This window comes from Malaclemys terrapin, chromosome 4, assembly GCF_027887155.1.
Source record: "Malaclemys terrapin pileata isolate rMalTer1 chromosome 4, rMalTer1.hap1, whole genome shotgun sequence".
NCBI lineage: Eukaryota > Metazoa > Chordata > Testudines > Emydidae > Malaclemys > Malaclemys terrapin.
In genome coordinates this window covers 80278376-80300864 of record NC_071508.1, presented here as the reverse complement: position 1 = coordinate 80300864, position 22489 = coordinate 80278376, and the positions used below count along the sequence as shown (strand labels likewise).

The 22489-nt window shown below is 50.6% G+C and overlaps 1 protein-coding gene across 6 annotated transcripts in view; it reads right to left on the bottom strand.

Moving 5' to 3' along the window:
- The window catches only part of MAPK8IP1 (mitogen-activated protein kinase 8 interacting protein 1), a 47726-nt gene that overhangs the window by 10105 nt on the left and 15132 nt on the right, over positions 1 to 22489 (bottom strand). For all 6 annotated transcript variants that reach the window (XM_054028680.1, XM_054028676.1, XM_054028678.1 and 3 more), the window contains 3 exons: positions 10836 to 11069; positions 1770 to 1851; positions 208 to 1083 (listed from right to left, as the gene is read on the bottom strand). In XM_054028680.1, coding sequence (XP_053884655.1) covers positions 208 to 1083; positions 1770 to 1851; positions 10836 to 11069 — 1192 coding nt within the window. The remainder of the gene's footprint in view (positions 1 to 207; positions 1084 to 1769; positions 1852 to 10835; positions 11070 to 22489) is intronic.

The following is a 22489-nucleotide window of genomic DNA, read 5'->3' as shown; positions in this document are numbered from 1 at the left end:
ATGGGTAGAGTTGCCAAGTGTCCAGTTTTCAACTGGAAAGTCCAGTCGAAAAGGAGACTTGGCAGTATCCAGTCAGATGTACTGACTGGACACTAAAACTCCGGTTACCACAGGAGGGGGGAGAAGTTGGGGGGAACCAGGATCACTTTGCAATACAGTTACAAAGCCCTCTGCCACCCATCCCCCACCCCCAGGCTCAGCACTCACTAGAGGAACGCGACCGGCCACTCATGAAGACGTTGAGGAACTTCTTGGAGAAGTGGATGTCAGCCTCGGGGGTGGAGTCCTCAGACAGGCAGACTGAATCACGCTTCAGCGCATCCTCCTCATACTCCTCGCCAATGGCCGACTCATAGGGCGAGGAGACGCAGTTGTCGTAGACGGTTGCTGAGTCGCTCTCGTCGCTGTAGCCCGAGTAGCACTGCTTCAGGCTGACTAATTCCAGCTGCACGTTCTCATCTACCACCAGCGTGTACTTGACTGAGTCGTAAGAGAGGGCACTGGTGTCTGAGCTCACTGACGCCCTCTGGAGGCTGTGCCCATGCCGGTAGCCACCGTTGCTGCTGCTGCTGCACGAGGTCCTGGGCAGGCTCATCTTCTCGGGCGAGGACATGTAGTCCAACACCTCGTCCTCCTCGCTGATGGAGGGATTGGGCTTCCCCATCAGTGCGGGGTAGTTGGAGGTATCGATGTCAGAACTGATGGACATGCGGTTCTCGCTGGACTGCGACAGGAAGGGCTTCTCAGGCTCCAGTGGGTCCGAGTTCTTCTGTACAGGTGTCAGGTAGATCTCCTCGGTGGCCTCTAGCCTCACGTCCGTCTGGTAGCGGATGCGGTCCCGGTGGGCTTCCGGCCCCCTCGTCACCACCACCACACTGGGGTTGTGGGGTGGGAGCCGGCCGGCAGCCTGGTGCTTCTCAGGCACCCGGGAGGACACAACACAGGCAGGGGCGATCTGTGTGGCAGCCGTGCGCCGGCACGGGCTCTCTGTGGACGTGCCCCGATCTTTGGTGGAGGTTGTGCTGTTTTGGTGATTGACCTCATCACTTAGGCAAACGTGGTCATGGGGGGGGGTCTGCTCACCTGGGCGGTGGGCAAGAGGGAGAGAGAAAAAGAGAGCAACATCCATCCATCAAATCCAGAGCACAAGCAGCCTAGGAGCACTCTGTGCTGGGATACACAGTGAGGACACACCCAAAACATCTGCATTGACAGCTGCTGCCAGCTCCCCCGCCCAGGGCTGGGACTGAGGTTATGGGCCCAAGAAGAGTTCCCTGCTGAGCCTACATCCCATGCCAGCTGAACAATATTCAGATTACCTTCCTGCATATCCATAGGCCGCAGTAGGGACAGGAGCTTATCCTGGGCTCTGCCTCCTGATCGCTACCCCCAGAAGAGCTATTCATGCTCCAAGGTTGCTACAAAAACATCTGAGGACAGTCCATCTCTCACTTTTGGTCCATGCTGGAATTCTACCAGCTCCCAGGACACCAGGAAAGGAAGGACCTTACCAGCTGGGGACAGGTACCCAGTAAAAGGGGGCGGGCAGAGGGGAATCAACTCCCAGCTGTCCGAATGTGCCTCCATCAGCCTGTGGATAAGCGCAGCACGCACCTCACTGGGCACAGGCCAGAGGGATGGGGCACTGGGAGGATGCAGGACTGCAGTTGCTCCTCTGAGATTCAGGCACTGAAGGAACTGCCAGGAGACAGAAGAGGAAAACCGGAGAGAGTGAGAGAAGCAGCCTCCTGCTGAGAGCCTGGACTCACCAGTTTTCAGGGGGGATGATGACCGGGACACCCGCTCCTGCCAACTGTGCTTTTTCCCTAGAGAGTTGTTATTCAGAGTGTCCTAAGGAGAAGAACAAAGCTGCCTTGTAGCTGGAACAGTAAACAGCGCATGGCACAAAGATGCCCTGTCCCTCCTCCAGCCCACCACTCCACTGCCCCAGCCTTCCTCCACATCAGCCAACTATTGTCCATGTGCATCAGAGGATCTGGCTGCTCAGGGGGATCCACAAGCTAATCCCAACTCTGCAGCTGCTGCTGGGAAAGCCTGGGCAGTAGCTTGGGAGCTAACTCCAGGCACAGGAAGGAACGAGCCACGAACGATGAGGAAGAACCTGATCTGGATTTTTGTACCCCAACCCTAGAGTGGCACTCAGGGCACCGCTCCAAGGACCCACACAGATTTTGTTTTTCTTTGGCAGGAAAATTCTGAGCAAACCTTGCACCTACCTAGGATTTGTTATCTACACATTGTGCATGTGGTCTCTCATCTGCACGCTCTCCCCCACTCCCCCCACATTCACTTTGTGATCTTCACTGTCCATGTTACCAGAGGAGCTCATGAATTCTAGCACACTTGACCCACCAATGAGAGGCACATTAACCCCCTGGCTGGGGAGCGCCAGGGGCCAGGTCATGCATCTGGCAATGCTTGGCGTGAGAAGCTCTAGACAGTGGGTATGTGGCACAGGAAGTACAGGCCCTTCAGTGTCATTGGGCACAGAGTGTCAAGAGAGATGCTTGTGAGCATGGCAGGCGGTATGTACACACACTGGTTGTTCCTCTGCTGTGTCCCACCCCTCTCCAGGGCACAGCCAGCACTGTGTGTGTACGCTCTGCTCCCATCACAGCAGGCCAGGCAAGAGAAAAACTACGTGTTATCACCAGGACCAACATTTTCCCCATGGGCAACATAGCTGCCCCGCTGCCTATTCCACCCTGGGCATGAGGGCCGCAAAGGTCTGTTCGGTTCCTGTCCCAGGACCTGCTCTTTCTGGCCTTGTCTGCACTGGGAAACTGCATCTTTTTAGAAAACACCATAACTATGATGTCTGAACTAATGTGATGTTCAACCCAATTTTGCCCTTACTGTGGATAAGGCGGGCGTGTTTAAAACATGGTAGCTGGTCATGGTTAATCCTAAGGGGGACTTAATGCATTTTCCCAGTGGAGACATGGCCTCAGTGAGATGCCATTCAGAGAATCAAGCGGGTACTGGGCATCAAGCATCCTGCAGTTGCTACTCCTGAGTGTTCCTGGCAGAGCTAGAGAAACCATGAGTGCAGCCAGATCCCACAACCCCTACCAGCTGCTTCCAGGCATTAGCTGACAAATTCTGAGGGGCGAGCACTGGGGTAGGTCTACACTGCAGGTAGGAGCAAGCCTGCCAGCCTGGGCAGACAGAAGCACACTAGCAGGGCCTGAGCTAGCATGCTAAAAACAGCAGTGTGCACGGTGTAGCACCAGTGGAAGCTCGGGCTAGCCAACAGAGCTCAAGCCACCCTATACCCTAGGTCCAAGCTTGGGTGGCTAGCCCAAGCCTCTGCTGGTGCCGTGTGTCCACACAGCTATTTTTAGCACCCGTGAGTGTCTACCCAGGTTAACAGGCTCGCTCCCAGCTGCCATGTGGACATATTCCCAATGAACAGGGTCCACCACAGGGAGATGGACCATCCAGTCTGGTATCCCTCTCCCTTCTGTGCCAGAGCAGACCCATGGCCCATCTAACCCTGGGCCCATCTAAACCCTCCATCACATTCTCTAGGGCTCTGTCCCAATCTAGCATTGTGTGTCCCACCCCGTCCTGTGTAGACCCATCCATGTCTCAGTGACAAGACATCTCCCGAGGTTAAATCAAAATATCCTCTCTTAGTCTCACCCCACCCCTCTTGTTACATTTCAGAATACTGCCCTAAAGATTCCTTCCCCTCCTTGGGGTTTACATCCTTCCTCCACCTGCAAACATCACCTTCCTCCACCTGCAAACATCACCTTCCCCCTTCATGTTTAGTCATCACCGAGCCAGCCTAGACAAAGCCTTATTAATCTCGCCTCATAAATTGACCCCTCCAGCCCCAAAATGAGAGCTCTCTGGGACTGAGGGCCCCAGCACTGAGTGCAGGATCTGAGTGAGGTCTCTCTGAAGTCCCCAGTCTGGGACTGAGGATTTTGCATACCCAGCCCCCAGATTATCACTGGTGTTTTGCAGACATCTCATTGTAAACTCCTGTCCTGTTTGCTTCCCCCCACTCCCCCATCCCCCCAGAGTCTCTCTCAGCCTAGGAGGAAGGAATCTGTCCTCTGGGTTCCCCTCCCATTGAGGATCGAGCTTTTGGGTTATTTTTCCCCAGCTGCAGGATCTATATTGACCCAGGCTGAGTCTCACTTAGTTGTTCCTGTGTGTGTGTGCGTGTCTCAAGTCTCTGGGGCCCTTTGGATTTTCTCTGCCATCAGCAGGGTTTGCAGATCCTCCTAACATTCCTACGCCTCCCCCAAAGAGAGGGATTCAGATCTGCTAGGGAATTTCTAGCTCTGAGTCTCTGAGCTGCCTAATAGTCACCTCGTTCCCCTTTCCAAGTGCAGAGAGCGCTTGGCATGGGAAGCCTCTGAGAAGGCACATGCTGTATAAAGAGTCTGCCAGTTCCCTCCCTCTGCCCAGGAAGGGGGAGACCCCTCCCCCCCGAACCAGAAGGGCTGGTGCAGGCTGCCAACATAGCCCCAAAAGCCCTGCTCATGCCAGTGCAAAGAACTAAGTGTCCCCATTTGCCTCATTGCAGCTCCCAGTCACTTGTCAGAATGGGATCGCAGCCAGCCAAGCTGCCATAGTGACCACCTCTGCCAGGGCTCCTGCACACTGGGCCCAGAGGGGCAGCCCTGGCTGCAGAGGAAGTAGCAGCGCCCAGCCCTCTCTCCATCAGCGCATGAGCTGGCCAGGGGACTATAAGAGTGTGCAGGCCCCTTGTGGTGGAGATCGGATGCAGCAGACCCAGCATGGAGAATGCAGGCAGCTTGCACAGTGGCCCAGGGATAGGATGCATTGAGGTTACTATCGCGGAAATGGAGAGAGAGCCACAAAGGGCTTGAATGGGGGATGATCAGATACTCTCGTGTCCCCACAGAGTCTGATCAAGCAGGTGTTTGGTCCCAGCAGCTGGCAGATCGATTTCCCTCCCTCCCCTGACCCTTGGAGTGCCTCAGATCTCAGGGTATCTGCATCTGAACTCAGCCCTGCAGTGAGCCGTCCCCCAGAGCATCCGCCCCCAGAATGATGGGAAATGGAGTCAGAAGCACCCCGTCACTTAGGACCGTTGGGCGGCACCAGAGGGAGATCTGAGGTGCCCCACACTCTGTCATACACCAGAGCTTATGTCAGCTCACTGGGGCCCAGCACACACCCAGATGTGCCCAGTACTTAGCCACAGAAAGATGGAGGGGACTGCAGGCCATGGAGAGGAAGAAGTATGGGCGCCTGGGCCGGATGGTAGTTAGGGCAATCCCAGCCACTCCATGACACTAATAGCCAAGGTGCTCTGGGAGTCTATCCCACAGCCCGGGAACACCCCATGTGCTCTAGCCAGCGGATGGTCTTAGCCCCTGCCTTTGGAAGAATATATGAGGCTTTGCCCCCTCCCTTTCCTAATGGTGGGGATGCTAAAGGAGGGCTCTGAGCAGATCCTGGCTGTAGTCTCTACACTGGGTGCGGGGGAGGGAACACTGATAGGTTTTAAACAGGAAACACAACCCCCTTTTCCTACCCAAATGGAAGAGGGAGCTTGGCTGTGAGGGGAAGGGTCTGGAAGCAGCAGAACTGGGCATCAGTTGAGAGCCATCAGCCCCAAATGGGACGCAAAGGAAGCTATTGCCAGATGCTATAAGGAAAGGGAGTAAATGTAGTTCCCAACCCCCGGCCCCTACTCTGCTCATCTTGCTGCTATCACCACCTGACATGCCTTCAGAGAAGCCAGTCAGTCCCCCTTCCTCCTATTTCCTCATCCAAGTGTCCAACAGACCCAAAGGATGGTCTAGTGGTTAGAGCACTAGCCTAGGACTTGGGAGACCTGGGTTGAATGCCTGACTCCTCCACAGGCTTCCTGTGTAGCACTGGATAAGTCATATCTCTCTAGCACCTGCACAGTGGGGAGAAGAGTGCTTTCCCGCCACACTAAGGAGTGTGGGGTGCTCAGATTCTATGGTAATGGGGATCTAAGATAGACAAACTCTTTTTAGACATGCTTACAGCACCTCAGAGATCAGCTAGGGAGTGGGTGGAGTCCCAGGGAGGGGCAGCACTGCAAAGGAGAGCCATAGGCAAGTCAACAGGGACCACAAGCATCTCTGAGAGACCCTCTTGTGGGGAGATCGTAGGGGGTGTAGGGAAAAGCAGAGGCTGCCAGAAGCTGAATTTGCCCAGCTTCACCATCAGCTGAAGCAGCAGCAGGATCCACTGCAGGCCCAGAGGTAGAGACACTGCACCAGGGGGCCCAGTTTCAGCTCCTACCCTGTTTGCAACATGAGTCACAGTCAGAGCCTTCCCACATCAAGAGATCAGGTCTGCTTGAAAAAAGGAGAGAAGACAGGAGGTGAGTGTGCAGGGTAAAGCACGGGGAGGGGAGGGTACCAGGCTACAGGAGGGGTGCTGCTGACCACACCCATCTAGCCTATGACACCCTCTCAGAGCTAGGTAGGTTCTGCAGGGCTAACAAGAGGACAGAGCAGTAAGAATGTGTTTTGGTCACTGAAGTGAGCAATTCTGACTCTAATACACATACACGCGCAGGGGAGCAGGGCTGTGGGGAAAGAAAGGGCCATTGGTGCAGAGGGTACATCTATACTGCAATCGCAGGGTGTGACTGCAGGTTCTGTAGACATACTCTAGCTAGCTTAGGTCCTAGACCAGTGAAGCTGTGGCACCACGGGCTTCAGCATAGGCTGCACAAGCCACCTGGACAATTATTCGGGTAGCTAGCCCATGCTGAAGCCTGCACTACCATGGCTTCACTGCTCCAGTATCCGAGTTAATAAGATAAAGGCTAGCGTGGGTATGTCTACATGAGCTGCAATCACACGCTGTGACTGCAATGTAGAATGACCCCTAGTCCCTTTCCAGACTAGAACTACTCAACTTGTGTTTGCATTTCTGACCCAATCAGCCTCCTGAGTCTCTGAGTGATACATGCAGCCCCCAGCCTCATCCAACTCCAGGGGAAGACTTGAAGCATTGACTAGAGTCACTAATCTGATACTATAGTATTTTCAGGGCAAACGCTGGCTGCTGCCCCCTTACAAAGAGGTTATAATGGCAAATCCAAGGAGGAGGAAGTGAAAGTGAAGAAGAAATCTCTCCTTCCCACGGTGACTCTCGCTGCACTCTGTCAGGAGGACACTTCCACTTGCTCTACTCTACGTAACAGCAGAAGCTGGGAGGAAGTATTATCCTGGTGTTAGAGGCAGACACTCCCCTGCCATTCAGCTGTTTCTCTCTTCCATCACCCAGCCCTCCCCTCTGGCACCAACATTTCACCCCCTCTTCACTAGGGTGCTCTCTCTACATTTATTTTCCTTTTGCCATAACAAGAAGCCAGCAATGCCAGCTTCTGCACAGCAGTGCCCCACCATGTCAGTGCCTATCCAGGCTGCCCTGCGCCAGCAACACTAACGAGGATGTTTCAGAGCGGTAGCCGTGTTAGTCTGTATCAGTAAAAAGAACAGAAGTACTTATGGCACCTTAGAGACTAAAATTTATTTGGGCATTAGCTTTCGTGGGCTAAAACCCATTTCATCGGATGCATGCAGTGGAAAATACAGTAGGAAGATATATACACACAGAGAACATGAAAAAATGGGTGTTGCCAGGATGTGACGCTCAGATTCCTACTCTCTCAAGCCTGTTCTGTGGACTTAGGGCCTGAAAGGATTACAGAAGCCCCAGCTGTCACTGCCAGGCACTTCGGGCTCTGCACTTGTCTGTCCATCTGGCAGTTCCACGTGCACAGGACCACGAGCAGCTGGTTTAAAAGACAGCAAGAGCTGCTTGGAAAGGAGCCTGCCTGAAAACCTGACTGGCCTGGAGACTCCCCTCTCCCCTAGTTCTACTCCAAGGGGAGTGGGGGGGGGGGCATGCTGGCCAGCCAGGTCTGAGACCAGCATTGCTCCTGGACAAGACCAAAATGAGAAGAGGTTTCCAGCCCCCAGAGATCAAGCCCCAGATGGCTCCAGTTACAGTCTTCCCTCAGTGAAAAGCCCAGGAGGCAGACCCCAATCCCCAGCCAGGTGTGAAGGCCCTTCCTGGACAAAGGTCCCCTCACAGTAGTCTCCACAGCCTCTATGAGGGCAGCCAGGCACAGCTGCCTATATATACCAATGAAGAGGGGGAACATGAACATAACCAGGGCAAGTTTCAACCCATATTCTGGGGGAGATGACTCAGCCCTCATTTGCAGCACAATGAAGAGAAACAGCATCATAAAGGATTCAACAGCCAGTGAGGTCAGCCAGCTCGATAGGGCCTTTCAGCCACATGGACACTCCCCACCCCAGCCAACCCCTGTCACACTGCACACACCCATCCTAACCCCCAGTCCTATCCATCCTCCTCCCACTCTCCTTTCCACCCCCATGCACCATCTTCTCCCACTGCACATTCCCACCAACCCACTCAGCCTCTGCACCCAGCCCATCTTTCCCCATACACTCCCATCCCTCTGGCTCCAAACCCCCCCCCCCACCTGTCCATTCTCCCCAACACACAGAAATCAGACAGACACCCTCCTCGGACATCCCCACTGTGTCTCTCCCCAAAGCCATTGCCCTGGAATTTCACCAGGGACTTGCTTCCTGGATCAAACTTCCTGATTCAGCAGGGCATTCCCCTCCAGAGACCTAGCCCTCTCCTCTGAGCTGCTAAGACCAGATTTCATCTCCTCGCGCCCTGTCTGGTGCCCTCTGCTTGCTCCATCTCTACTTTGACTCCCCTTCCTCTCTGCCAAGGATTTGCTACTTGCTCTCACTCCAGAATGGCAGGCAACTGCTGTAATTCTGTGGCTGCCAAACTTCCTTTTCCTACTTCCTCCAAGCCTCCTTCCCTCCTGCATAGCCCCCCACCCCAACTTCCAGCACTTCTGCCCACACTGGCATCACCTTCCCCGCAAAGGTCTCCCACCTTCCTGAGTCCCATGTCATCTCAAGTCAGCCTGCTTCTCCTCTGCCATCACTGATAGCTCCTAACTGTCCCACCCTATGGCTGGGGGGCTCTATCCTTGGCCCCCTTCTCCTCTCCCATGTTCCCCTCTCCTCAGTGCCTCAACTGGAAATTTAAGATCAGCTGCCAGTTTTATGTGGATGCAATCCAACGCCATATCCACCAACTCCTCCCCATCTGTCATACACAGAAACACCTGCCTCTCATTTCATTCTCCTCAGCTGAACGTCACCAGGGTGAAAATCCTCTTACTTGGCAAGAGAAGCCACCTCTCAATAACAGAGAATGATAAAAATAGCCTTCCGTATGTATCGCACCGTGCACTGCTTTGCAAACTCTGCAGGAGACAGACAAGCGAAGGGATTCCTGCCAGTGCACACAAGCACTGCACACAACACTGAAATGCAGCCCTCTCGCAGGTAGTTGCTTAGGAGAGGAAGAGAAGAAGCATCTTCTGTCTAGCTGAAACTCCAGGGGGAATTTAGGGAGACAGAATGGAATCTCCTGAAGCACCACTAGTCAGGAACTTGGGCTCCTATCACACTCAAAAGAGAGCACCATCACCATACCCTCTAGCACTGACTGTGCTGGGACATAGGGGTCAGCAAGCATCCCCTACTGAGTCACCCACACTACCTGCACCAGCCCCTGTGTGTTCAGACTTAGGAGCTCTCCCATCCACATCCTGACCAGGCTGATCCCTGCCTTTCCCTCTGAGAGCAGGCAGAGAGATAGCCTGGCTACAGCCTCCAGCTGAACTGTCCATCCCCTTGCTGTAACCGGAAGATTTCCAGTACCCATCACACTGCTTTGTCCCGCGTGTCCTCCTGGATGACTTCCCCTCCCACCCCTCTGGCCCAGCACACTCTGGTGGCTCATTCATAAATTTGTCACTTCATGCCTCATTTACTGAAGCTCTCCCCTGTGGCCTCCCAAAGCTGCTCCACCTCAAATCCAGCCTCCTCAGACTCTTCTAGCCCCCAAACCCCACAATCCCTTCTCCATCACCAGACTGACTTGCCATGGCTACGCCCCCATCTACCTCCTCTCAGACTCCTCATCCCCCTGGAGGCTGACGCTTTGCTCCTGCCCCTCCACTCCCTACCTGACCAGTGCCCCACCAGGCCTCTGTCACCATCCTGTGGTGACTCACCCAGACCCATCACTGCCTCCCGCCCTCCAGACAATGATTTCTAGGGGTCAGTAGGACAAAATGACCCTGGACAACCCCACAATACCCAGGGCAGAAGGCCCTGGCTGAGCATCTCTGCCAGGCCAGCATCCTGGTGCTGCTGTCTTGGAATGCTGGCTGGGAATCTCAGCAGGGGACACCGTATCCCTCCAAGCCTCACCTAATTATCTGGGTGTTAACGAGTGATCTCAGAGGAGACGGATGTGTGACTCCCCAGCCATTCAACGCCTCCAACCCAAAAACAAGGGAGAAGATTTCAAACCCCTTCCCCCCACACACACACTTTCTGCCTCCTCGTCACTCTCATAGTTTCAGCCGCTTCCATTCACCAGCCGAGCTGTGTCATCCCAAACAAAAGCCTCTGGAAAAGGGATTAACCCCCTCCTCACCCCACACCAGGGGCTGAGTTACATAGACTGCAGCTTGGCCCAATACCACCCAGCAGCTCTCACCTCCCCAATTGCTATTGCCACTGCTGAGCTTGCCTGAGGCCTCAAGGAGATGACTGGCATCTGGGACCATCAGGAGGTTGGGAATCCTCCCTGCATGCCCTAGGAACCCGGGGGACAGGCAAAGAGAGAGGGGGCTTTTAAATGCACCCATCATCACCCTAGTTCTGGGTCCCTCGTCCCCCGGACATGCTCCAGTCCAGACTTACCTGGGTCCGAGGCACCTGTGGGAAGAGGTTGAGAGTTGTGGGCCGCTTGGGTCTGTAGGTGTCCATGGTTACCGGCGGGGGCTCCTTCTTGAGTGGCTCTTGGGCGGTTTCCTCTTCGGCAGAGGTCTCCCCGGCAGCATCGATCAGGTCCAGCTGAAGCATCTCTGCCTGGAGCCGGCTCGCCTCCCCGCCGCCCACCCCCAGGCCGCTATTGGTCTGCAGGCTCACATGGCTCTGGGAGGATTAAGAGACAGAATCATGAGACTGGGAGGGAAGGTCGGGCAGTCACATCACATCACATCAGCCCCTGAGGGAAGAAGGAGGGAGGGAGCCAGAGCTGGGATGCAGCAGCAGCAAGTCTGTGCTGAGCTGCCTTTTATTTTTAAGGGGACAGGAAAAAATATGCAAGTCTCCAAGAGCAGCTAGAAGCAAAGGTTTCCATATTCCCCCACCGCAGGCACAGGGGCACCAACACGGCTTCTTTATTAACCCAACCGCTTCAGCTCCCTGCCCAGACACTGCAGCTACAATTGCAGCAACATGGCTATTCCCTGGTTCATAACAAGCGGCGGCATTGTAAGTGCCATCGATAGGGAGGGAGGGACACAGGGGCACTAAGATTGCACTGGCTGATACCATGGGAAACACAGGTTACACCAGAAACACACAGTTTGAAAATCAGTCCCTCAGTCACTCCACAGAGAATCACAGGCAGCAGAAAGATCCTGTTAATCCAGCAGCTCCTCCTCCCAGGGCCAAGGCAGGACTGGTTCCTACAATCAATTCTCCAAGACTCTGTCCCAGTCTAGCTTTAAAAGTCCCAAGTGATCACACTGCCAACCCTTCCCCTGGGAGACTGTTCCACAGACTCATGCATTTCACTGCCAGGGAGTATCTCCGGAGAGTTTCCCTTCTCCATTTCACCCCATTCTGCCAGCTATACCTTTACTTATCCTGTTAAAGAGCCCAAATCTGCACGGGAGGCAGCAAAGCTTGTTTTCAGCTTTCGGACTGTAGGTGGTAGAATTTTTCCATTGTCGCTTTGGTGAAACTGACGTGGTTGTACACGATAAGAATTGGATTTTAAACATTAAAAAACATTAAACACGGGTAGCTTGGCCCAGGGTAGATACCTACATCTATTGTGCATACATTGATATAGAAATAGTTCCTCTCTGTCAGAAGGGCAGCCCTGCCCTGAGCACCCTCATGCTGTAGGCCACAGCACAATAAGTGCATCTGCCTCAGTTTCCCTCCTTCTGAAATACTGCCCAGTCTTCCCAAGTATAAACATTGCCCCTGTGAGGTTCATTTATTATGGAAGTCCCATGTACAGAAACCATAACAGAAGTCCCACAGCCACAGTGCAGATCTATCCCACATGCAGCCCTCACATCCCTCCCCACACCATGGGTTTCCAGCACAGCCTCAGCATCCCTCACCACACCCCGGCTCTCCAGGGCAGTCCTCTCCTGCCGTTGTACACTCCAGCCCTTTCAACTGGAGTGCAACTTCCCCCTCTCACCCCCCGCTTCCCAGCATGAACCCCCATAGACTCTCAGCTGGGAGCAGCCCTCACTCCCCCGGCCTTCTCATGGTTCCTCTGGGTCCAGCTCTCTGGCCCAGGAGATGCCAACAGGTAAGTTCCTCTGCTGCTCCCCTCCCGTCAGCCTTCTGGCTCTGGCTTGGGTATGCCAGCCAGCAAACCCTTCTTGCTTGCTGCTCTCCTGACTTCAGCCTTCTCCCAGGAAACACCTGCTTCTTTCCAGGCCTCCCCCAGTCTGCTGGTAGCTCTCCCCTGCCCTTCTTGACTGAACCAGTCTTCTCTGACTTACTGGGACTCCACCCCCTGCCAGGTCTCTCTTTTGCTAGATCTCCCTTCATCACTGGGTATCCCCCAGTCCATTATAGCCCCCCGGGGCTGCCCCCACCCTCTTAATTGGCCAGCGGGAGCACCTGTGCTGGCACAGGGGCACTTGACATACTTCATTTACTGGGACCAGTCACCCTGTGACACTCTCCTTCCTGGATGCTTACACCCTTCAAAGCACTTGTAAACTATCAGCTCCCTGCTCTCCTGATTGTTATATAGTCAAATTGGACAGATTGAGCTTGTTCTTGTTTTCTGTCTTGGTATCAATATTGGTGCCAATCATCAGGGCATCAGAGTGCCTTAGAACACCCCAGAATTATAAATACAGTCTGTCTTGGTTTCTATGTCCCAGTTGGTTGGATTCTCTTTTTAATCATCCTTTATTTGTGCAGATGCCAAGTTCATTCTGCTCAGAAGGCACCAAGACTCCTAGTTCTTCTGATCCCTTCCAGGAGCGAGTCCCACAGCTACAGAAAGAACTTTGACTGCAGGTCTCACCCTTGGGATTGACAATTCCACTCTCCAGAGGACCGTACCTGCCACGTACCAGCATGATCTCAGGGAATGATGGCTAGTCTGAACTGGATTGAAACCTTGAACTGAACTGAGCATCCAATGGGGCATCAGTGTAGGGTTAGGGCACTGAAATGATGAGTTCTCAGCGGCCTATGCTGCTGGGTAAGCAGGTGGGTGCATTTTGAACCAAGTGGAGCTGCTTAAAATAAATGGTTTAATTCCTGTAGTGTGTGTTGCAATAATCAAGCCTTGAAGTCATACATTGGTGGGTTCCTGTGGCCAGCAGGATGGGCTGAAATCTCCCGAACAGGCAGAAGTAGGAGAGAGCATTTTACACAAAGAATGCCAGCCGTGAATCCAGCAGGACTCCAAGGCTGTAGGCAGACCTGACATTCTCAGAGCAGCCGCCTGGGATGCAGGGAGGCATGATGGTGGCAGTGGATTTTTGACGTGCTTCCGTCTCCCCATGAACATCAACTCCATCTTGCTTCATATGTCAATCCCTCTTGCCTTTCATGTCTCTGCCAGCATCCAAATACAGCCACCCATAAAATTCTGCCAGCAGTAGCTGCTGCCATCACACACCCCTAAGGATGAGCCTTTGGCCCCAACGTCAGTGCTGTTGGTAGCTGTTACCAGAGAAACTCAGCTTCCTGTAATCAGGTCCTGGCAGGAAGTATGTGAGCACCTGCAGAGAGCACATCACTCTGGCCTCCCATTGAAAACCAGCCTACATGCAAAGTTTCAGTCCTAATATACAAGGCCCAGTACAGCATTGGCACAAACTATACCAGGAGCCACTGGGAGGATTCTGTTCCCACAGCCATTCAAGGTTCCTCCCCATAACACTGCAAACAGGAGAGCATCACTGATCCTTGAACTGTACTCTAGACTTGGCCTTTCCACTACCTCACTTCCATGTACAGAGGGATTCGCCTCCAAACCAGTGAGGAGCAGCATGAATCGTGAGACCACTGAGTCCAAACAAGAGCATATGGGTGTGTGAGCAAGCACATATGAGAGAGCCAGCATCCATCAGTCGTAAGGCCCCAATCCTGCAACTGGATCCACACAGGCAGATGCACCTGTGTGGTGCCCTGCTGAAGTCTGTGGGACTCTGCGCAGTCATGGTGATCACTACTGGCTTGGGGCCTAAGGCAGCAGGGGAGACAGACAGGTGATGCTGCTGCTTGCAGTCTCAGAGAGAGGGGTTCTTGCAAGTGAAGTGGAGATTTAGTGTAAATTAGCAGGGTGCTGCACAAAGACAGGCCCCACAGCTAGCTGGTCTGTAAAACTGTAAATGCCCCTGCCCTGCAACCTTGTGAATAGGTATCCACATCCCCTAGTCCCTGGGCTGCTGCCTGCTTCTTCAAGGCCATAAGGATGGTAGCTGTGACCAGTGGCCGTGAAGTTGGAAGGGGCTGGGGTATAATGGAAAAAAACAGGGACAAAGCCTGCAGCTGCACCAAATGTTTCCAGCTTATTTTTATATAAAATGGGATTTATGCAGGAAATGCTGAGCAGCTCCAAAATGGCAGAGCTGTAATTCCTTCTAATATGTTAAGCCAGGCTTTACCCCGATCCCTCCCCCTGTGTAATTCCCAGCAGCCTGAGAAAGGCAACTGCATGCTCTACTCACCACCCCAGCATCAGCTGTACTGGCACAGTGGCCCTATGAATGATACTGGCAGTACTAACCAGCCCCATCCTGGGCCTGCTGAGATACTCCAGGGCCCCCTTCGACCTGTTGCTCCTGGCCTTTGCTGCCACCTGCAGGGCATTTCCAAGAACTACATTATCATAAGGGATTTATTTGGGCATAAGCTTTCGTGAGTATAAACCTCACTTCTTCGGATGCATAGCATCCTATGCATCCGAAGAAGTGAGGTTTATACTCACGAAAGCTTATGCCCAAATAAATCTGTTAGTCTTTAAGGTGCCACCAGACTCTTTGTTGTTTTTGTAGATACAGACTAACACGGCTACCCCCTGATAATTATCATAAGGAGAAGAATGGTGGGAGACAGGGGGAGTAGAGCTTTGCTTCTCAAAGGCATTATGATAGAAACAAAAGGGCAACATTTTCAACTGCAGCTGAAGTCAAGCTGAAGTCAAGGGGAGCTGTAGCTGCTCAGCACTTCTGAAAATCTTAAAATCCCAGCCAATGGGAGCTGCGGAATCGGCACTCGGAGTGCGGGCAGCGCGCAGAGACCCACTGCCCCCCCCCACCTCCCCCAAAGGGCCACAGGGATATGCCAGCCACTTCCTGGAGCGGTGCAGAGCCAGGGCAGGTAGGGAGCCTGCCTTAGCCCTGCTGCACCGCCAGACTTTTAGCGCGTAAATTCTCTCAGATTGGCTTCAGTAGCCTCTGGGAGCTAGAGCCTAATTCCAGGAGACTCTGGCAAAACCGGGAGGACTGGCAACCCTAGTTGAAGCAGTTAGTTTGCCGCGAATTTTTCAAAGGCTGGGACACCACTTAGACCCAGAGATGCCCATCTCCTAGGCAGGGGGACCTAGTATTCAGCGATGACTGAGACAGGTTTAGGGCAACCTATTTATTTAACAAACAAGTCAAAACCCATATGCAGTAAACAGGATTGTTGTTACTGTACTCTAGCCTGGCTATATTTCCTGCCTCAGCCTCTGCAACTGGTTCTCCATCTCTGTGCATGAGTCAATAGGCCGTGTGGCTCTGGATAGCATTTTGCAGGAGGGATGGCAATTATAATACTCCTTGCTGAAGCTTAACGCTTTATAGCAGGCCTACCCTTTACAATTTTGTCCTAAATTTCCTGCTTGAACAAATTCTAATAACTAGAGGGATTATCAACTTTTTACATATCATTATGCTATCAACAGGTCTCAGACAATCTTTTTGACAATTTCAAGAGTCTTCCAGAGGTACCATAAAGCAAAATGTCTTTCCATTTCTTCAATGGCTTGTTCAGACTTTTTCATATAGTCCAGAACAGGATCGATCCATGCTGGTTATTGTAAAGACAGTGTATCTGCTTTCACTCTGTCGGCTGCTTGTTTGCTCTCTCAGCCACATTCTCAGGTACCTTAGAGGACATCTGAGCAAAATGCTTTCACTTTCTGTTGATCATGAAATATGAATGAGATGACATTCCTTTAATCACTGCAGCCTTTACTGGCCACTAACTATCTTCTAAAATTCAAACACAGTCTTTGAGTATTTAAAAACAAAAGAACTATGATAAGGGTCTTCCTCCTCTTTAATAATTTTCTATTGGTTTTAACTTGTCTGACCTATTTTCTGAAAATCAGTTATTTGCCATCCTTTGGTTATGCCTCGTGTCTGGTAATAGGCCATGTCTATTATACAAAAGTTTGGCTGGTGGTTTTTCACATTGCAGAGGTGTTGCTCTGTAGCTGAACAGAGCTAAAGATGGCTCTGTTCTTGCATCAATTGCTTTTCTGAGCGAGTCCTTCACTGTACATTCTGCTAATCCATCCCTATCTTTGCAGAAACTTCTGAATTTCAACACAAATTCCCTATTCTTGAGGTCCCCTGTCCATTACTACAGACCATGGCATTTTATGGAATTCCCTGATACGCAAACATTGATTTAATGGGACTGAGCCAAATTGTATTGAAGTTGTGATACGTTTAAGTGTCCAGCTTTGGGAAAGTTGCTAAAATAGCCTATGATAAGGTCATCATGTTTTTTTCCAAAACAAACGAAACTAATTCAGACTGTGTCCTCTGTTCTCTCTGTTGTACATCTCTGTACTTCCAGCAGGTTTCACACACACTCACCATTTTGTCAACGTCACTGTTCTCTCTAGACAGAATAAGACTTCTCCCGCTTTTCTTGGCTTAGTCATTCCGAGGAGTATTTCCTCTATTTTTTCCAACTGTTTTCTCCCACCACTGGAGGGAATGACTTGTGGAATGGTACCTTTCTCTGCAGGCTCACCTGTATGTTGGGAATGGGAGGGCAAGAGAGAGGTGTGGATTTCGCCTTCCATTACCTATAGCTTCTATTACTCCTCATAGCATTTCATCCTTAGTCGGTTTTCCTTTTTCTAGTTCATCCCATATTCTTAGTGATACAGCCTGAGGCTTTTATCATCAGGTTCAGATGGACTATCATGGCTTGTTCCAGGTCACCTCATGGGTCAGCAAGTGGAGCATGTGGTCTTTTTTTTTTTAATGGAGATATCCTAGCTCCTAGAACTGGAAGGGACCTTAAAAGATCATCGAGTCCAGCCCCCTGCCTTCACTAGCAGGACCAAGTACTGATTTTGCCCCAGATCCCTAAGTGGCCCCCTCAAGGATTAAACTCACAACCCTGGGTTTAGCAGGCCAATGTTCAAACCACTGAGCTATCCCTCCCCCCTCATGATAGTGCATATGCCACTATTTGACAATGCCAGTAACTGCTATATTCTTGACCGTGCTTCTCCACCTCCTTTTCTGTATCACAGTCATTACTTTATGGTCCATTTCAGGTTTGAAAGATACAGCCATAGAAAGACATGAGACTTTGTAAAGGCATACACAAGGCCTAGCATCTTTTGATTTGAAAGTTCTCTGACACTGTCATAGCTCTTGCAGCATATGTGACAGGCAGCCGTCAGTCCCACGGCTCCTTTTGAAACATCTGTTGAGTGTTTGAACTCTTCTGTGTTGAAGCATTACAGCACTAGTACTGAAGTCAGTACATATTACAAATCCTTTAACTCTGTCATATTCCAACATCCAGATCCATTCTATATCTGTGTAACGGCATTTTCTTAGGTGAGTTGTTTGAGCTGCATAGGTGGATACAAGCTTACAGATCTAAGTCTAGATGCCTTGCAGTCTCAGAATGCCTTTATCTTTGGGTCTCTGCATATTCACTAGTGCTTGAATCTTGAGAATCTGTCACTTTTTGTGGTCCACTTCTCTATTCAGTAGGTGATTTCAGTAACTCAAAATGGACAGTTAGGCCCCATTGGTTGTTTCTTCTTGTGGTTTCCAGTCACCTCTGCAGTTGTCCCTGAAGTTCAGTAGTGGAACTCCCCCAATTATGATAGCATAAATGTACATTTTCGCTCCTGAGAGACATTCCTGCATCTTGGACACTATGCAGAGAAATACTTCCTGGTGCCAAATATATTCTGAAAGGCAAACTCACGAGGCAGGCAAATGGTACATTGAAAGTGTAAATCTGAAAGTTTTATGTCCAAAGTATCTGCCAAAATCCTGCTGATGCATCCAATTTGCTAAAGAATTTGGTTCCTGCCATCTCAGCAAATGTAACCTCCTCTTATGATGTTCTTGTTCAGCTCCTTGGGTCAACACCAAGTCTCCCTTTTCACTCAACAGTTACTAAGGAGTGAACCCTGTCAGTTGATTCTCCTGTTCTATGAATGATGCTGTCTGTCATGTTTTGCAACTTTTTCTCTGGTTTCTGTAAGAACTTATCTGCTGGCATGTATAACAGACTCCTGGCCGCCTGTAACTATCTGTGTCACCAGGAGATACCTCTTCTGGGATCACATCTTCATGTGATGCAGTTAGTGCTTTTTCACATCCGGTTCAAGTTTAATACCTGTTATTCTAATTCCCTATGGCATACACCTTTTAGGGTGACTAGATGTCCCGATTTTACAGGGACAGTCCTGATTTTTTTTTTTTTTTTAAATATAGGCTCCTATTACCCCCCACCCCCTGTCCCGATTTTTCACATTTGCTGTCTGGTCACCCTAACACCCTTGGTCAAGCCAAGCATCTCATGTGCAGAAATAAACACCTGGTTGCTTTCTTCAACGAACTACTACAAACTCTTGTTTTAGTGTCTTGCCTCTTAACTCCCCCAGGACTGGAACTGGAGTTGACAGCCTTATGTCACCTTTGACTTTTCAAGCTGTACACTTCCTTTAAACCTCTCTATTGCCATTTCTATCATTGCTTTCACTTATGCTCCTGGGGTGCTTTTGTACATTCCAAGTAGGCCATTTGTGCATATTTTTAGTAGCCATTCTTCTGGGTGCAAGGTTCCTTTCTTAGGTCTGGTCTATACTACCCGCCTGAATCGACGGGTAGAAATCGACCTCTCGGGGATCGATTTATCGCGTCCCGTTGGGACGTGACAATCGATCCCCGAATCGGCGCTCTAACTCCACCAGCGGAGGTGGTAGTAAGCGCCGCCGACAAAAAGCGGCAGAAGTCGATTTTGCCGCCGTCCTCACAACGGGGTAAGTCGGCTGCAATACGTCGAATTCAGCTACGCTATTCACGTAGCTGAATTTGCGTATCTTAAATCGACTCCCCGCTGTAGTGTAGATGTACCCCTAGTTGTATTTATGAATAGCTCATTCTCAACCTATTTACCATTGTGGGCAGCATCCAATACTATCTGTATGGCCCTGAGGATGTCACATGGGCCGCAGCTCTGTGCTGATTGGGCTGCAGGTTGAGAAACACTGCCTTAGAGGAAACCTCAAATTCCACTTTTAACCGGCACGTTTTTGCAAAGTGGTTATTACAGATTTTACACATGTGTATACATTACATGACATACAAAACAACTACACTGAGAAAATGTTATGGCTGCAAAGTCAAGCACACCACTCAGAAGTTAGGAATTGTCAGTGCAATTTGGCCCCCTGGTGCATATGCCTTATGACACACACTTTAATTACATGATCATATACTATTTATTTCCACAGGTCCCCTGCCTCCTTCAGTGCACAGGATCCCAAGTCAGTGTCCCAGTGCCTCCACACCATCCCGGCCCCTCGTCCCTTGGACCCTCTCTTTGCTCTACGTCCCAGTTTACACTCCTGCCCCCCTCAGCACCCCAGCATCTCATTCCGCTGCATGCACATCAGGCTCTGCCCTCATCATCATCCATGCTGCCTTGGTACCAGCGCAGGAAGCACTGAGAGCACAGAAAAGTGTCTCTTCGCTCTCACTTCTCAAGTCCTGAGACACCATGGCCCTGCCTGCAAGTCCTGAGACACCATGGCCCTGCCTGCAAGTCCTGAGACACCATGGCCCCTGGCTGCAGGGAAAGTGCTGCTCAGCCTCTGTAGTCCTGGGCTGGAACATGCAAAGACAGTTGGCACATATGAGCATTGAGGGGCTGGAGCAGTCTCACGATGCACAGAATCTCCAGCGAATTTAGCTGCCAAACTCTAGTATGTTTCTATTGAGTTTGTGCTAACTGATTTCCAGAGGCTCACAATTTGGCCAAATTTGGGTGGATCTTCACAGGAACAGCAAAAGGCACATTCCTGATGCCAAGGTCTCCCTGACAAATTTCAGATCTCTGGGTCAAAGTATAGAGGCACTAGATCTCCTCAACAAAATGGCTGTAAGAATTTTTTTATAAATGGACAAAACAATGTATTTTTCCCTAATCTTGTTCCAAGAAACCACTGAACTGTCTTTGCAGAAATTGTTTGGAAAATTTCAACCTGAGACTGATAGACAACATGATGAATTTCAGCCCAGATGGTTAAAGTTTGGCAACGTTATAAGTGACTGCAAATAGGGTCTTATAATGGCAAGTGTTGGGCAGCCTTACTCACAGGTGTCACTATCTGCACCCCCTTTAATATCCTGAATATTTTCTCAATACCGGATATCCTCTCTATGCTAAATGCAGCTGCCACATTGCTTACATCCTTCCTTCTTTGGTTTCTCTTACCCTTTTATTTTTGAAAGCTTTTCTTTCTTTCCTTCCTGCCTGTCTACCTACCTACCAACCAGGTGCACTGAGTCTTGCTGGCACTGAGCTTTGCTGGCCTGTATTTACATTTCTAGTCATTTCACTGCATGGCAGATGAACAATAGCCAAGAACTGCTTCAGTGTCAAGATTCTCTAAAGTGCCCTGCATTTTTGGATTCCCAACTTGAAACACCTTAAAGTGGCCTGATTTTCAGAAGACACCCATCCTCTGTAAAACAGGCCCCATTAAGGTGTCTCAGATTCCAAAGTACCAAAAGTTTTTGTGTGGCCAAAGTCTTAATTCCTGCCTTTCCAAGTATCAGGTCTATGTCCCTCTGTTCCTTTCATGTACCTCTTTACAGACTGAAGAGTTTTGGGGTCCAACAGTCATGAGGAAGTCCTGATAATCTAAATTCACAAAATTGGCTTCTTAATTTTAAGTCTGGGAAGAACTCTTAACATTTCTCCTTCTTTGTGACTCCTTACCCAGAAAATCCATTTTTCATATGGAACATTTTTTTCTAAAGACACAACGATCCTCACCCCTGTATATTACTTCTTCAAAGCTTTCTTCCCTTTACTATGGAAGACATCGTAAACATCCCATGTTTCCGCTACTGCTCAACCAATGCAATTTTGCACTCATCCTCCATTTTACTAGCCACTGTGGCTTTCACAGACAGTTCAAATGGCAGTTTGAATCTTTTCCAGGTCTCCTCAGCATTCCCCAGAACGTTTAAGGCTGGTGAGGGATTTACACGTTGCACATCGACAGGTTTCAGAGCAACCATTTTTATTTCACCTGTCTCCTCACTGTAGTCAGCATCCCTTTTATGAAACATTTCCAATCTGCATCCTCTTTCCCTGCATTCACCTGCACTCGAGAGAGAGAGAATCTGTGCAAGTCAACAGGACATGCAGCACTGCATGTTGCAACTTACAACTCCTTGCTGAAGTTTAACCCATTATCGTACCGCTGGCACATCACTAGATTGCAGCTAATACAAATTCCTGCAGCAAGAAGAAGGTTAACACAACATTTATAGAGCACCTAGCCTTTGGTGATAGGGGCGGATACAATGTTTAGTTCTAACATACAAACAAAGGCGGAAATTCCTAAGTCTTGCCTTACCATTTTATCTGTCACCAGCAACACCATAAAACCCATCCCCTCCACAAAGACCAGAGAAAACACATGAACCCTTCAGCTTGAAAGTCAAGCAACTTTGACTCTGTCAGACTAAGGGAGAAGTGAAGGTCAGTTCCAGAGCTGAGGGACACTCCCAGAACCCCCCTGACAGCTGCCCCATCTTTTAGCCAGGTGGTTGTAAGCTCAAGCACCTCTGCAGATCTCAGCAGCCCCAGGACCCCATGAAGAGAGGTAGCTCACTGCTAAAGAGGTCCCAAACCACTTAGAGCCAGATTTTCAAAGGTGTTTAGGAGCCTAAAGGAGCAGATAGGCTCCTAGTGGGATTTTCAAAAGCACCTAAGCAGGTTAGGTATCTAACTTCCTTAGGTGCTTTTGAAAATCCCACTATGCCCCTATATACCTTTGAAAATCTAACCCTTATAGGTCAAGA